The sequence below is a fragment of the Mauremys reevesii genome, linkage group 4, assembly GCF_016161935.1.
Source record: "Mauremys reevesii isolate NIE-2019 linkage group 4, ASM1616193v1, whole genome shotgun sequence".
Taxonomy (NCBI): Eukaryota; Metazoa; Chordata; order Testudines; family Geoemydidae; genus Mauremys; species Mauremys reevesii.
The window spans coordinates 102708011-102722107 of NC_052626.1; the positions used below are offsets into that span (position 1 = coordinate 102708011).

Consider the following 14097-nt stretch of genomic DNA (forward strand, 5'->3'; position numbering starts at 1 on the left):
GACTCTAGAATTATTACAAAAAGCTTGCCATATCAAATCTCTGAAATATGACGATGGTACATCAAATATCTAATTCCAAAGGATTACCAATTAGTTAACGTATGCTGTTTAATGATGTAATAGAGTGCAGATAGTAGGTGAGCCTGCACTCTGATCACTTATAGGCTAATTAGTGCCCCAGGAGAAGCTGATTGCGGTTAATGAACTCAACTGGCCAATCACCCCAGGGCTTAAAGAAGGCACAGGAAGGAAGAGCAAGAAACGAGGAGAGAGAGAGAGAGAGAGTAGAGAGGAACAGGGCTAGCTGGGGTTAAATACACAGAGGGCTCAGACTAGGGAGACCTCTGTTCCCATCAAGTCCTGCTGAGAGTGCCTAAAGCTTGGCAAACACTGTAAATAGGTGGGAGCATGGGGGACTGTAGTGATATTGGTGAAAGGGCCTTGAAATGAAGTTTCACTGAGAGCACACCTGGAGGACACTGCGCGGTTTCTGCAGGTCAGAAGACGGGGGTGGAGCAGCACCAGTGACAAATGACTAGTGCAATTGTGTCAGATTTATAATCAAAGGAAACATCGATCCCATTTGTCCTTAGTTTAAAAGTAAGGCCCCTATCCTACAAAACTTTTATGTATGAGTAGTCTTCATTGGAATCAATAGGACTATTCATGTTCTTACAGTTAAACATGTGCATAAGCGTTTGCAGGATAGAGGCCCAACTGACTAAAAACATGTTTTAATAGTTCCTGCATATCTACAGTTCCTGCTCACTCTTCATGCTCACTCCACGATGAACGTTATGGGAATGCAAAGAGGGATATTAGTCTGGGGCAGGAGCAAAAATGATATTTAAATACACTTCATTTTGGATGTACTTCTTTCTAGTTTCACCCTCTTTCATTCCAGTAATCTCTGGCTCCAAATCCAACTTCTAGCAGGAAAGATAATCCTTAGGGACTACCCATAATTTAAAGTGGTACAGAGACTCAACTATCCCTCAACATTTTATTTTAGATGAAGTCAGCTGGACACCAAGTAGGATTTTCAAATATTATTCTAGTCTTAAGATATAAGTACATTTACCATTTTTATATTATTCATGCCTATACATCTCATCTCTCCATTTTCAAAGAATGCATATATTTATCATGTGAATTTCATGAAATAGAAGCCAGACGTTTGTTATTTCCCCATCATCAAATACAAGAGGGTTTACTCTCCCTTAGAAGAAACCAGTCTTAATTATTTTTATATTTTCAACATAAATTGTCAAATAGTACAATATTTTAATAGGAAATGATTTCCTTTTAAATGTATTAATGCATGTCATTTAGCATTATTGATAGTAAATATTCGGTCACATTTTCAAGTGCAGGAAAATATTTGGTATATTTAAGCATAAACGGAAGTGTGTCCAAGTACAAAATTTGCTGCTTTAATAATCTGCAAGCTAGTGGATAGGTGAATTGTTCTCATAGTCTGCAATGAAAATACTATGAATAATTTGCTATATTTTGAAATGGATTATATAATCACAAGTGCAAAAGTTACCTTAATTTCAAAGCAGTGAAAATGAGAACATAAAATAAGATTTAGCATGCTTTCACACTTTAGGAATTACATAAAGGAGTCACTACTTAACACAGCCATTCATTTTCAACATATGGTAAGACGAAACCAAGCACAGTGAGGTCAGCCATAATTTTGCATACAGCCTAAAAAAACATCTTGCAGGAAGCTCTTCTATTTATCATGATACACCTGTGGAAGCTAGGGTATATACATTGATTGCCATTTGAAAAAAAGCGATGGGATGGTCACATTTCAGACACAAGCAGTCTTACATTTATACCGGACAGTAACCCTTGTGCTGAGTTCTTTAGCACTTTGTAAACCATGTTGATCAGAGGTCCATTATTTTTTATCTGTTTCAAACAAAAGTTTAGCAATAGTTTGTTACTGGGAAAAAAAAAGATATTACAACTTAGAATCCATGAAAAACAGAAATAGAGATTCCAGAAGTTAGATAAAATATCTGTAAAGTTTGATCTCTCTTTCTGCAACTATTCTCTAGGGGAAGACAACCAGCAGGTACTGTAGCTGTCTCATTCCTGATTGTTACCCCTTGACTTAGAGATGAAGAATATTGACATGTGTAGAGCACTTTCTTTTTCCGCACTGATCACCAAAATTTAAAAAACCAACCTGGAAATTATAACTGTCTGCTTCTCCTCTGATATAACATTAGTTATGATTTGGCAAGGTTGCTAGTTCAACCATGAAACTATTTTTTTTTATTTTACTTTTGCAAACACAGTGTAACTCAGGGCCGTACAGTGTTGCCAAACCTGCAGTTTCCAAGGGCCCCACCAAGTATAGTTTGATATTTTCTGGTCATGATCCAGTGTCAGAAAATTAGCTGTATAGTACAATCTGCTTTGTGCAGACTGCTTAGAGGTGATAACACATGCACCCTCAGAAACAATGTTTTGGCTATGGCACATCACAGATCCTGCATTCCTCCTTTAACAAAAAAACTGCTATCCACTATTCCTTAATTCTCTCTATGAACACACACATTTCACCTTATTTTTCTCTCCTCTCCTCTTCACCTCAGAGGAACTGAACTCCAGTTGCTATGACATAAGTTTGGAGCAGAGAAGGTTACAAAGTTATAGCTTGATTTTAGTAAGGCTTTTGACATGTCCCACACATTTGCATAAGCAAACTAGGGAAATGTGGTCTAGGTCGGTGCACAGCTATAAGATGGATGCACAACTGGTTGAATGACCAGTAGTTATCAGTGGTCCCTGTCAAACAGAGAAGGCATATCTAGGAGGTCCCTCAGGAGTCATTCCAGGGCCTGGGACTATTCAATATTTTCATTAATGACTTGGATAATGGAGTGGAGAGTATGCTTATAAAATCTGGAGCTAACACCAAGCTCAGAGGGGTTGCAAGCACTTTGGAGGACAGGATTAGAATTCAAAACAATCATGACACATTGGAGAATTGGCCTGAATTCAACAAGATGAAATTCAACAAAGACAATTGTCAAGTACTATTCTTAGGAAGGAAAAATCAAATGCACAACTACAAAATGGGGAATAACTGGCTAGGTAGCAGTACTGTTGAAAAGGATCTAGGAGTTACAGTGGATCACAAATTGACTTTGAGTCAACAATGTGATGCAGCTGAAAAAAAGGCTACCACCATTCTAGGGTGCATTTTACAGGAATATTGTAACTAAGACACGGGAGGTAACTGTCCCGCTCTACTGGCACTGCTGAGGCCTCAGGTGGAATACTATGTCCAAATGTGGGCACCACACTTTAAGAAATATCTGGACAAATTGTAGAGTCCAAAAGCAACAAAATGATAAAAGGCTTAAAAAACTGATCTATGAGGAAAGGTTAAAAAAACTGGGCATGTTTAGTCTTGGGAAAAGAAATTTCGGGGGGGAGGGGTGGGGGGCTGATAACAGTCTTCAAATATATTAAGGGCTGTTTATAAAGAGGATGGTGATCAACTGTTCTCCATCTCCACTGAAGATAGGACAAAAGGAATGGGCTTAATCAGCAGCAAGGGAGATTAGGTTAGATATTAGGAAAAACTTTCTAACTATAATGGTAGTTAAAGCTCTGGAATAAGCTTCCAAGGTATATTGTGGAATCCCCATCATTGGATTTTTAAAAACAAGTTGGACAAATACCTGTCAGGGAAGGTCTAGGTTTACTTGATTCTGCCACAATACGGGGAACTGGACTTGATGACTTGTCAAGGTCCCTTCCAGCCCAACATTTCTATAATGAATACTGAATGGCTTTATAGAGGACCCCAGATTTTCTTGAATTGCTCTAGTGCAAATGCTTAATGGAATACACTCTTCTACACTTTATTAGGCCTTCCTCATTCACATTCTGCATTTCCTAATGTGGAATGTATGTTTGAATAAAAAAAAAAATCAACAAGTTACTATGGTATTATGAGATCAGATTTACCCACCCACACTACAGACAGATCGTTTACACCTGATCTCTTAATTATTAAGCAGAAAACAAACTACACCTCATAACGCTGTCCTCGGGAGCCAAAAAAATCTTGGTGAAACTGCGTTTTATCAAACTTGCTTTGATCCACCAGAATGCGCAGCCCCGCTCCCCTGGAGCACTGCTTTACTGCGTTATATCTGAATTCGTGTTATATTGGGTTGCATTATATCGGGGTAGAGGTGTACTTCCTTTTAGAATTTCTCAATTCTCCACTGCCTGTAGCATACTTTATTATAAGCTTACACATGAAATGTCTTTCCTTACTGTGTAAGACTTGACTAGTTTTCAGTAAATAAGGGCTTATCTACACTTTCAATGCTACAGCAGCATAACTCTGCCACTGGGCAGCGCTCTGTGTTTCAGTGTAGACACTACCTACATCAACGGGAGGGATTCTCCTGTCAGCACAGATAATTCACCTCTCTGAGAGGTGGTAACTAGGTCAATGGAAGAATTCTTCTGTTGATCCAGCGCTGTCTATGTCGTGACTTGCTTTATTTTAACTACGCTGCTCAGGGGTGTGGATGTTTCACACCCTTGACTGATGCAGTTAAATCAAGCTAATCTTCTAGTGTACATCAGGCCTAAGGCACGGGGCCACACATTAAACAATGAGGATAAAACAAAATATCAAATAGTTGCTCATTCAATGAGCACCTTCCTTACTGTGCACTGAATGAGGCATGGATCCTATGGAAAAAAACCTGTATGCGATCATGTAAGTAAAAACCGAGTCATAATTAGGGCTACAATTTTGTCACACAAATTTTTAATACATTTCATGGCACAGGTGCAAGAAAACAATTATGTCTGGAAAGCAGGACAGTGGGGAGCCCATGGGTGGTTGTGGGAGAACAAGTGCACCTCTTATGCTCATGGCTCCTGTCCCGTGGGGCTAGGCCCAGGTCCCCCGCTGTTGGCACTGCGACCTGGCCCACATAGTCACAACACCTCCATAGATAGAGACAGATGGCCAAATTCGATTGGCATTGTGACCTAGCACATGGGGTCACACCACCACTCAGGTTTGGAGGGGTGGACATGCCAAACCTGGGTGATGTCACGATCCCATGCGCTAGGTCGCAAAGCCTATCAGCATTTCACAGACTGTATTCAAATTCATTGTTTCTGTGACTGCTGTGACAAAACTGTAGCTTTAATCATAATATGCACACACAAGGAAGGCAAATAAAGGTGGCACAGGCAACATTAATCTGGTATTTCTTAATTTTTGAGTGCTTGACTTTGCAATCTTTAATAGGTTGTTTTATTAGAGTAATTTTCTAATTAAAAAACAAACAGATTTACAAATGCAGAAATTCAATCATTTGTAACCATATTGACACCTTTTCCCAATTTGGGTCACCAGCAGGATCTAGATCCTTAGATTCACAGCACAGATTTCTACCACTTGAGACAGCAGAGTAACTGGTAGCAATACTAGGCTGTAATCCTCTATGTGGACCAGTCTCTAGAGGAGGGATAAGAAACATGCTTTGCCACTGGGTTTCATATGTATTTGCTAACAGCAAAGAAATGTAGAGACTCAGGACCCCAGGGTTCAAATTCAGGTTCAGGAGGTGAGTGTTAACTAATGGTTATACCGTATAGACCTTTCTGCCTATGCCCCCTGCATATCCTACCTCTTCTCTCTGCCCTCCACCCTGACTCCTGCCACACTTTATACCTATTCAACTCCCACCCTGGCCCTCTTCTCCCCTGCACCTATCCTCCCTCTCATCATCTGAATCCTGCCCCCCTGCTCCGATTTACTCACACCCCCAACTCCTGTCTCCCTCCCCTTCTGCTTCTATCTACCCCTCAGCTCATGTACCCCTCTCCACCTAGCTCCTGTCCCTGTCTGCTTCTGCTTTCCCCTACCCTCCAGCTCCTGCAACCTCATCCCTCCATATCTGCAATCCTGTAGGACTACTTCCTTGTGGATAGGGGGAGTGGTAGATGTGGTATATCTTTACTTTGTTAAGGTTTTTGATACTGTCTCACATGACACTAGGGAAATACAACCTAGATGGAGCTACTATAAGGTGGGTGCATAACTGGTTGGAAAACTGTTCTCAGAGATTAGTTATCAGTGTTTCATAGTCAAGCTGGAAGGGTATATCAAATGGGGTCCTGCAGGGATTAGTTCTGGGTCTGGTTCTGTACAATATCTTCATCGGTGATTTAGATAATGGCATAGAGAGTACATTTATAAAGTTTGTGTATGGTACTAAGATGGGGGGAAGGTTGCAAGTGCTTTGGAGGCCAAGATTAAAATTCAAAATGATCTGGACAAACTGGAGAAATGGTCTGAAGTAAACAGAATGAAATTCAATAAAGACAAATGCAAAGTACTCCATTTAGGAAGGAAGAATCAGTTGCACACATACAAAATGGGAAATGGCTGCCTAGGAAGGAATACTGCAGAAGGGGATCTGTGGGGTCATAGTGGATCACAAGATAAATATGGGTCAACAGAGTAACATTGTTGCAAAAAAAGCAAACATCATTCTGGGATGTAACAACAGGGATGTTGTTAGCAAGACATGGGAAGTAATTCTTTCGCTCTACTCCATGTTGATTAGGCTTCAACTGGAGTACTGTGTCCAGTTCTGGGCACCACATTTCAGAAAATATGTGGACAAATTAGAGAAAATCCGGAGATGAGCAACAAAAATGATTAAAGGTATAGAAAACATGACCTATGAGGGAAGATTGAAAACATTGGGTTTGTTTAGTCTGGAGAAGAGAAGACAGAGAGGGGACATGATAACAGTTTTCAAGTATATAAAAGGTGGCTACAAGAAGGAGGGAGAAAAATTGTTCTCGTTAAACTCTGAGGATAGGACAAGAAGCAATGGGCTTAAATTGCAGCAAGGGCGGTTTAGATTTGACACTAGGAAAAACTTCCTGTCAGGGTGGTTAAGCACTGGAATAAATTGCCTAGGGAGATTGTGAAATCTCATTCACTGGAGATTTTTAAGAGCAGGTTAGACAAACACCTGTCAGGGATGGTCTAGATAATACTTAGGCTGTGGCTACACTTAGCACTTCAAAGCGCTGTCCGTACTCCACCTCCCTGTTAAAATAGCTGGGGCTTTGACCACACTGGCGCTTTGCAGCGCCGCAATTTGCAGTGCTGGAGAGGGTGTGTTTTCACACCCTGCTGCAGCGCTGCAAATTTGTAAGTGTAGCCAAGCCCTTAGTCCTGCCATGAGTGCAGGGGACTGGACTAGGTGACCTCTTGAGGTCTCTTCCAATCAATTCTGTGATTCCTTCTCTTCTTCCACACTGCTTGAACACCAACTGCGGGCACTGAGAGCACAAGAGAGTCTTTCTACTCTCAGTTCCTGTGCCCAGCACTAAGGTGGTTCCCAGTTGGGAGATGAAATTGCAGGGAAAATCTTGCTCAGTCCCTTCAATAATGATTTATGCATGAGGAGAAGAGTTTCACACTATGAGAGCCAGCAAGCTGTTGTGCTGAGCAAAATTATTAGTTTTCTTTTAATGGATTTTTCAAAACCTAACGTTTATTAATCTAGTTTTGTTTTCAATCTGCTTACCTTGGATGATAGCTATTTTAACTGAGATGCAGAGTTTGAGCTTCAGGATAATACCATTGTTTAATATCTTGAATTCATGCAACATGATATTGGCGACCTGATATAAATAAGAATTGCGATCTCTCTTTGGGAAGAAATGTCAATTAACTGAACTCACCACTGGATGCCACTATTGCTTGATACAGATGTTAACACAGAATTTCACTGGCTGTGAAAAACTTGAACTTTAAACAATTTCACATAAATTTGATCCTATTGCTAAAGAATAATCACAAAGTAATATTTCGATAGACTGAACTTGGGAAAATTTGTTTAAATAAAAAGGAGTGAGAGTATCAAAAATATATACTATAAAATTGAAACAAAATGCACCAAATTTAGACTAATTTAATAGCACTGAAAAACGCAGTGACATTGTCAAGGTTGTAAATGCAAGCTATAGGAACATGAGAGCAATATGGGCTCAGAACGTACCCTATTGTCCAATGGGCTAATTCTAGGAAGTTTCTGGCTATTTAATAGCTCAATAATGGCATAAAGTGGTTAGGAAAATATTGCATTACTCTTAAGTGAACCATGGAGAATAATTTAGGGAAAAGGTTAATTCATTCTGAAAGGAGTTCCACCTAATCTTTGGAATTATTTAGGATCTTCAGAAATGCAAGTATGGCAAGGAAAACCCCCACATAATAATATGGAGGTGAGAGGAAGATTGCAATGTATTCAACTCATTTATCACAACACTACTACATTATAAATATGTTTAGAAATAATAATATTCTTACTGTTATCATAAAAGGAGACTGCTTCTAATAGAAATAAAGGAAAAATAGGAATGAATAAACACTGAAATTCTGTATTCTGTTAACTTAGAATACTCAGTCTTAAACATAACAGCATTACCATAATGCTGTAACAGACATTAATATTCTGAATCAGATTTTACTCTGGTTTCTTTAAATTTACAAAAGATAAAATAAATTATTCTTGCACTGTTGTCAAATTAAACTAAAACAAAATAAACTTGCAACAAATTTACTTAGTTTACATTTTCAGCCTATAGTCAGTGAAGTAAGACTCTCAATTTTAGAGATTTTTCCAGTTACACCAAAAGAAAATTCAGCATTCTAAAATCTGGACACACAAGATTCTGAGTAATGCAAGTAGGGAGAAGATATACAGAGGACTGATGGGATGATCAATACCGGAAATATGATTCCTATAAATATGTCCTACCTTTAGATCCAGATATTCCAAGTCTTTCTTCAGCTGGATGTAGGTGTCATCAGCCTTCAGTTAAATATATAATAAGAATGAACAACAATGCAATGTACGGTATTCCACTACATTAAAAGTAATTTGCAAATACTGGAAAACTTGTATTAAGCTATATGTAAGAAAGAAATAAAAAGTAAAGTGACAAAGCCGGTATACAAGTGGCACAAAATAAGCACATTGGCCTCACTGTCACATTGCGGTTTATGGCTGAATATGAAATAGGCAAAGTATCACGGAGAACAGATTTTTCCCCCCTTCCATAATGTACAGGGTGACAAAAAGATACTTATGGCTTAAATTATTTTTGAAGGCATGAACAACATTTTTATGGCTAGTATACTCAGAGTAGGATACTTTATTGAAAAAGGTGTTAAGCCACGGCTTAGCATCCTGTATTACATCCTTTTTGACAGAAAAATTTGCCTTATTTAGGATTGGTCTTAGATATGAAATGTAAAATATTTCATTAAATAACAAGTCATCAAAACATTTCTGGTCAAACTTCATACACATTTCAAAATACTGTATGCATCCCTCAGTTTGGGAGAGATGGAACAGCTGCTTCATGGATAATATTAAATAAAAATTATCATATAGTTAGAGAACCATTCTGGCTTTTCCTCTGATCATGTTCAAATGAATACTTTTTTTTCTTTTTGAAACACTGTCTAGTTAGTAGCTGCTGTCTGTATGGTCTTATAATTATACAAAGATAATATTACCTTTATTTAAGTTACCCCCAAAAATGTGCACACCAGAGTCACAAGAGAAAATGATTTCTCTTCTTTCAACAGAAGTATTTTCAACAAACAACAAAGCAAGACATAACTGTTGCAAACAATATTTGTTAACTGGGCAAAATATCCAGAACATTGTTTGGAATTATTTTCATTATTTTGAATTCTGGACTTATTGGCATAACAGAGGAAAAGACAACTACTCTGGTTTCAAGTTTTGAGACTTCGTGTTTTGATATAATGAAAATACTTATCTGAAAAAACTCTGTGCTAGCGAATCCATATACCACACATATTTCTTTGCAAGGATTAATTTAAGATTGCTCTGGTATGTTCAATATACACCTCTACCCCAATATAATGCTACCCAATATAACAAGAATTCAGATATAACACGGTAAAGCAGTGCTCCGGGCAGGTGTGGCTGCGCACTCCGGTGGATCAAAGCAAGTTTGATATAATGCAGTTTCACCTATAACGCAGTAAGATTTTTTGGCTCCCGAGGACAGCGTTATATCGAGATAGAGGTGTACTTTGTAATAGAGAAAGTTATGTTTGACCAATTAGCTTACTTGATTTCCTGAATACTCTACAGTATATGAACTAGTTCACTGCAGCTGTTTGGCAGGTGAAGGAAATGGGAAATAAGTGTTTTAAAGAAAAAATAGTGAAAAGTTCCTTAAATTTGGTCAAAATAAAAATTGCTGACAGCTTTAAAAGACATGGTCATAAATGTGCCCAGGTTACTAGATGGCTCCCCTTTGGAGAATGTTATAAATCTAGTACCTTGATAAAGAGATTAACAACAACTGCATTTCTGCCCCATCTCCAATTTTAAAACTTCTTACATAAATGCTATCAACTGTGTTGTTATGGACCTATGATGGCTAGTGTTATTTATGCAAAAGAACAATTCGACTTTTATGAACTAATCTTTACCTGCAGAAATTATGCAGTTACAAGCTACTATGAGTGTTCTAGCTGGTTGATATATCTCACTTTGGAGTTAATGCAGCATTTGGTGAAGTGAGCCACTCCGATTATGAAAGCAGTGCAAAAATATTGTCTTGGTTCAGTCAGAATGAATAAAGTATACTTAATTCTCTTTTCTGAAAAGATTTTAAGAGGCGGTATTTCCAGAAATAATATCAAAGCGAAGTGATATCTAAAGCTTTGAAACCATAAGCAACAGCACCCAGTAGCTTAAAATACTTATAATTTACAGCATGTACAACAACGAAAAAACACAAATGATTCAAGGATTGAAAATACCAAAGAATGGACAAGGAAGCACAGACTCAAGCACGTCACTAATGGAGCATTTGCAGAGTCACAAATTATCATACAGCACAGATGAGCCAATCAGCAGCTGACCTGATAGATGGAATTAGTTGGCAAATGCTGTAGTAATTGGGCGATTGTGTAATTTCGTATACTAGCCAACCTAGCCTGATGTCTCCTTAATCGAATGAGAAGCAATGTTAGCTCTTCAGGCTGCAGATATTTAGACACATTGTAAAGAGGAAATTAGCAGTCTTCAGGGAGCGTCACTGTAATTACATTCTTCACCTCAGTGCCCAGACAGCATTTACTTGACCTGATTAAGCAACTATTTAATTAATTCTGCATTTGGTCAAATAAATGCAATAAAAGAAGAGGGTTTACTAGAAAACTGTAGTATAGTAACAAAACTAAAGAAGTTCTACACATGGCCTACTCCTGCCCCCACTGGAGTCAACAGCAAAATTCCCATTGACTTTAATGGTCAACGCTTAAGCTTACGTAGTTCAAGTTTAAGAAGAGTTAACTGGTTGTCAAACAACAAGAGAAAACAATATGACTAAGAAAATAGCAGGACTTGAAAACCTTACTACAATAATTTGGTGGCGGGGAAGGGAAAAAGAATTCTAACATTTCAACTTACCGACTTGCCATGTAAACTGGGTGCACTTACAGTATGGGTCATATATCCCATAGTAGGCATGGAGCGTCTATCAACGTGTGCTGAATTCTGTAACAAGAGCCATAATCAAAATTATGAAGCCTACCGCAAGTGGAAAGTATGGTCTTATGGTTTAGGTACTTGACTGGGATTCAGGAGATTTGGCTTATATTCATGGCTCTGCCAGACTTCCTGTTTGACTTTAGGGGTAAATTCATTAATGCTTGTGAGGATTGAAGATATTACAATAAGCATCATAGGAAATCCTATAAATAAACAAACGTAGGAATTTGGGAACTGCCATACTGGATCAGACCAGGGATTAATTCAGTACATGTCTCTCGCATTGGCCAGTACCAGATGCTTCAGCGGACGGTGCAAGAAATGTTGTGGTCAACAATTATGGAATAAGATGCCCATACAGGAAATTTATTCCTAAACCTGTTAGTTAGTGGTTGGTTTATGCTCTGAAGAAGCAGAGTTTTCCCTTACATTACTATGGATGTCCTTTTTGAGCCATATAAATGTCTAATCCTTTTCTGAATTCCACTAAGCTCCTGGCTCAGTGACATCTTGAAGCAGCGAGTGCCACACACCAATGTGGTGTTTGGTAAGACAAATAAATCACCTTTTATCATTTCTGAATTTGCCACATTTCAATTTCACTGAATGTTCCTTTGTTCTTGTAACACAAAAAAGGGTAAAGAGCAGTTCCTGACTTACCCTCTCTATACTACTCATTATTTTGTGTACATCTTTATACATCTATATTAGGGGTGTTATAAATCAAAAAATATTAAATAAGCACTAACTATTTTCTTCTACAAATTGTATAGAAAGTGAAAACAATTTTATGGTTCACAGCTTGGTAGAAATTAATATGGCATGAAAAGAATTAGTTTTTTTGTCACACAATTATAAATACCTAATGAAAACAAAAATGAAAAAGCAAGGAGCTGCAGTGTCAGGGAGCAACTCTTAACATTTTGATGGAGTAAGGGAAGAATGATATTGCACATTCTTTTACAACGGTATACCTTCAACAGCAGTACAGTCAATGTAATTAGAAAAACAATGGTAGGTGAGCTATAACAGGAAGTTTAAGAACATGTCATTTTCCAGTGCTATATTTCACTGGGGTTGTTTAATCAGCTGGTAATTTTGTCCCCCATTATATATGTGAAGTATGGCATTACAAAACTAGAGCCCAAACCATATATACAATAACAGTGATGAAAGATCTATGACAAGCTGAACCAGTGTTAAAGATGTGAAGCTGTGAGTGGAACTGTGCTGAGTACACATAAACAACAAATCCCAAAATGACATGAAGTAATCTTCTTTGCCGAATATTAGCACGTTACTGAATCTGAAATGGGTGTGGGTTTGCAAGTCATCTTCCCTTCCCACTCCTAACATTTGACATCTGAAGGACGAGTAATGCGCTCCCACTTTGTTCCAGTTAGTGCTAAAGGATCTTCTATGCTCTCCTTTACCTTCCCCTCTGCTCATAGTGCACTGGGAGAGAAAACCTATTTATGCTGCAGTCCAGCACTGACACTGAGCTGAGGTGGAGAGACTAACCATAATCTGTTGCATGTGATTGTAGAATAGTTGTTAGAAAATCTATGTTCATTTTCTTTCCAAGAATTATCAGCTGACAGTGGAGGCAAGCTAATTAACATAGGACAGAGTGGACTGCATTCTGTCTCACCAGAAAATTCTTTTGGACTATGGAAGAGAGTGATCAGTGTTAGGAAAATACCTCCTCCCACTCAAAGATCAGGAGGGTGACTCATCTTCAAGAAAGGAGCCAAAAGAGAAACAGGCCACCAGGCCTCTACAATAAAACTATAAAAGTGTGGGGGGGAGGGAGGAGAGAGGAAGGTGGATCAGAGGGAGAGATATAAGAGTCTGGGTTTTTGTGGGGGGGTTTTAATTTTAGGTTGGAAAAATCTGAATTCTCAAGAAAACTGCAGGGATAGCCTGCTGCCAACCCTATGGAACTAAACCTTGCAGACTTCAAGCAACCCCTATTTGTGAGCTTTACAAAGACTGGGTTTACCATTCCTCTATGGTGTTACTTTTATGATATGCCAAGTATATTCAATTTGCCAGCAATGTAATATACCAGATCTTTTGTACCAGACTTTAGACTGTGCTTGAGGAGACTTCAGAAAATAATATGCATTATATACATTGTGTAATTAAAAAGGTCTCTCTCCCATCCCCACAAGATGACATCTGTAAAGATGCAGCTGACACAAGAAAAGAACAGTTACTTACTTTACAGTAACTATGCTTCTTCAAGATGCATTGTCTACATGGATACCACTCTTGGTGTGCACGTGCCCCATGCATTCAACATGAATTACTTTTGGCCATAAGTGTCTATTGGAGCCGTACTAATGACTTAGATGTCCTCATGCCCACCCACCTGAGGGCATAAAGGGCAGAGTTGGCCTAACTGTTCTTCAGTTCCTTCACCAGTACAGAAGCCAAGAGTAGAAGAACTCCATGGTTGCAT

At 38.5% G+C, this 14097-nt stretch overlaps 1 protein-coding gene and 1 long non-coding RNA gene across 14 annotated transcripts in view; one reads left to right on the plus strand and one right to left on the minus strand.

Annotated features, from left to right (window-relative positions):
• PLEKHA7 (pleckstrin homology domain containing A7) overlaps positions 1-14097 on the minus strand; it is a 310525-nt gene that overhangs the window by 56463 nt on the left and 239965 nt on the right. For 11 of the 13 annotated variants that reach the window (XM_039533620.1, XM_039533619.1, XM_039533621.1 and 8 more), the window contains 3 exons: positions 11553-11639; positions 8850-8903; positions 8399-8422 (listed from right to left, as the gene is read on the minus strand). In XM_039533620.1, coding sequence (XP_039389554.1) covers positions 8399-8422; positions 8850-8903; positions 11553-11639 — 165 coding nt within the window. The remainder of the gene's footprint in view (positions 1-8398; positions 8423-8849; positions 8904-11552; positions 11640-14097) is intronic. The other 2 variants (XM_039533617.1, XM_039533618.1) reach the window with 2 other exon arrangements.
• The window catches only part of LOC120402985, a 54859-nt gene that overhangs the window by 34437 nt on the left and 6325 nt on the right, over positions 1-14097 (plus strand). The gene's annotated exons all lie outside the window — the stretch shown is intronic.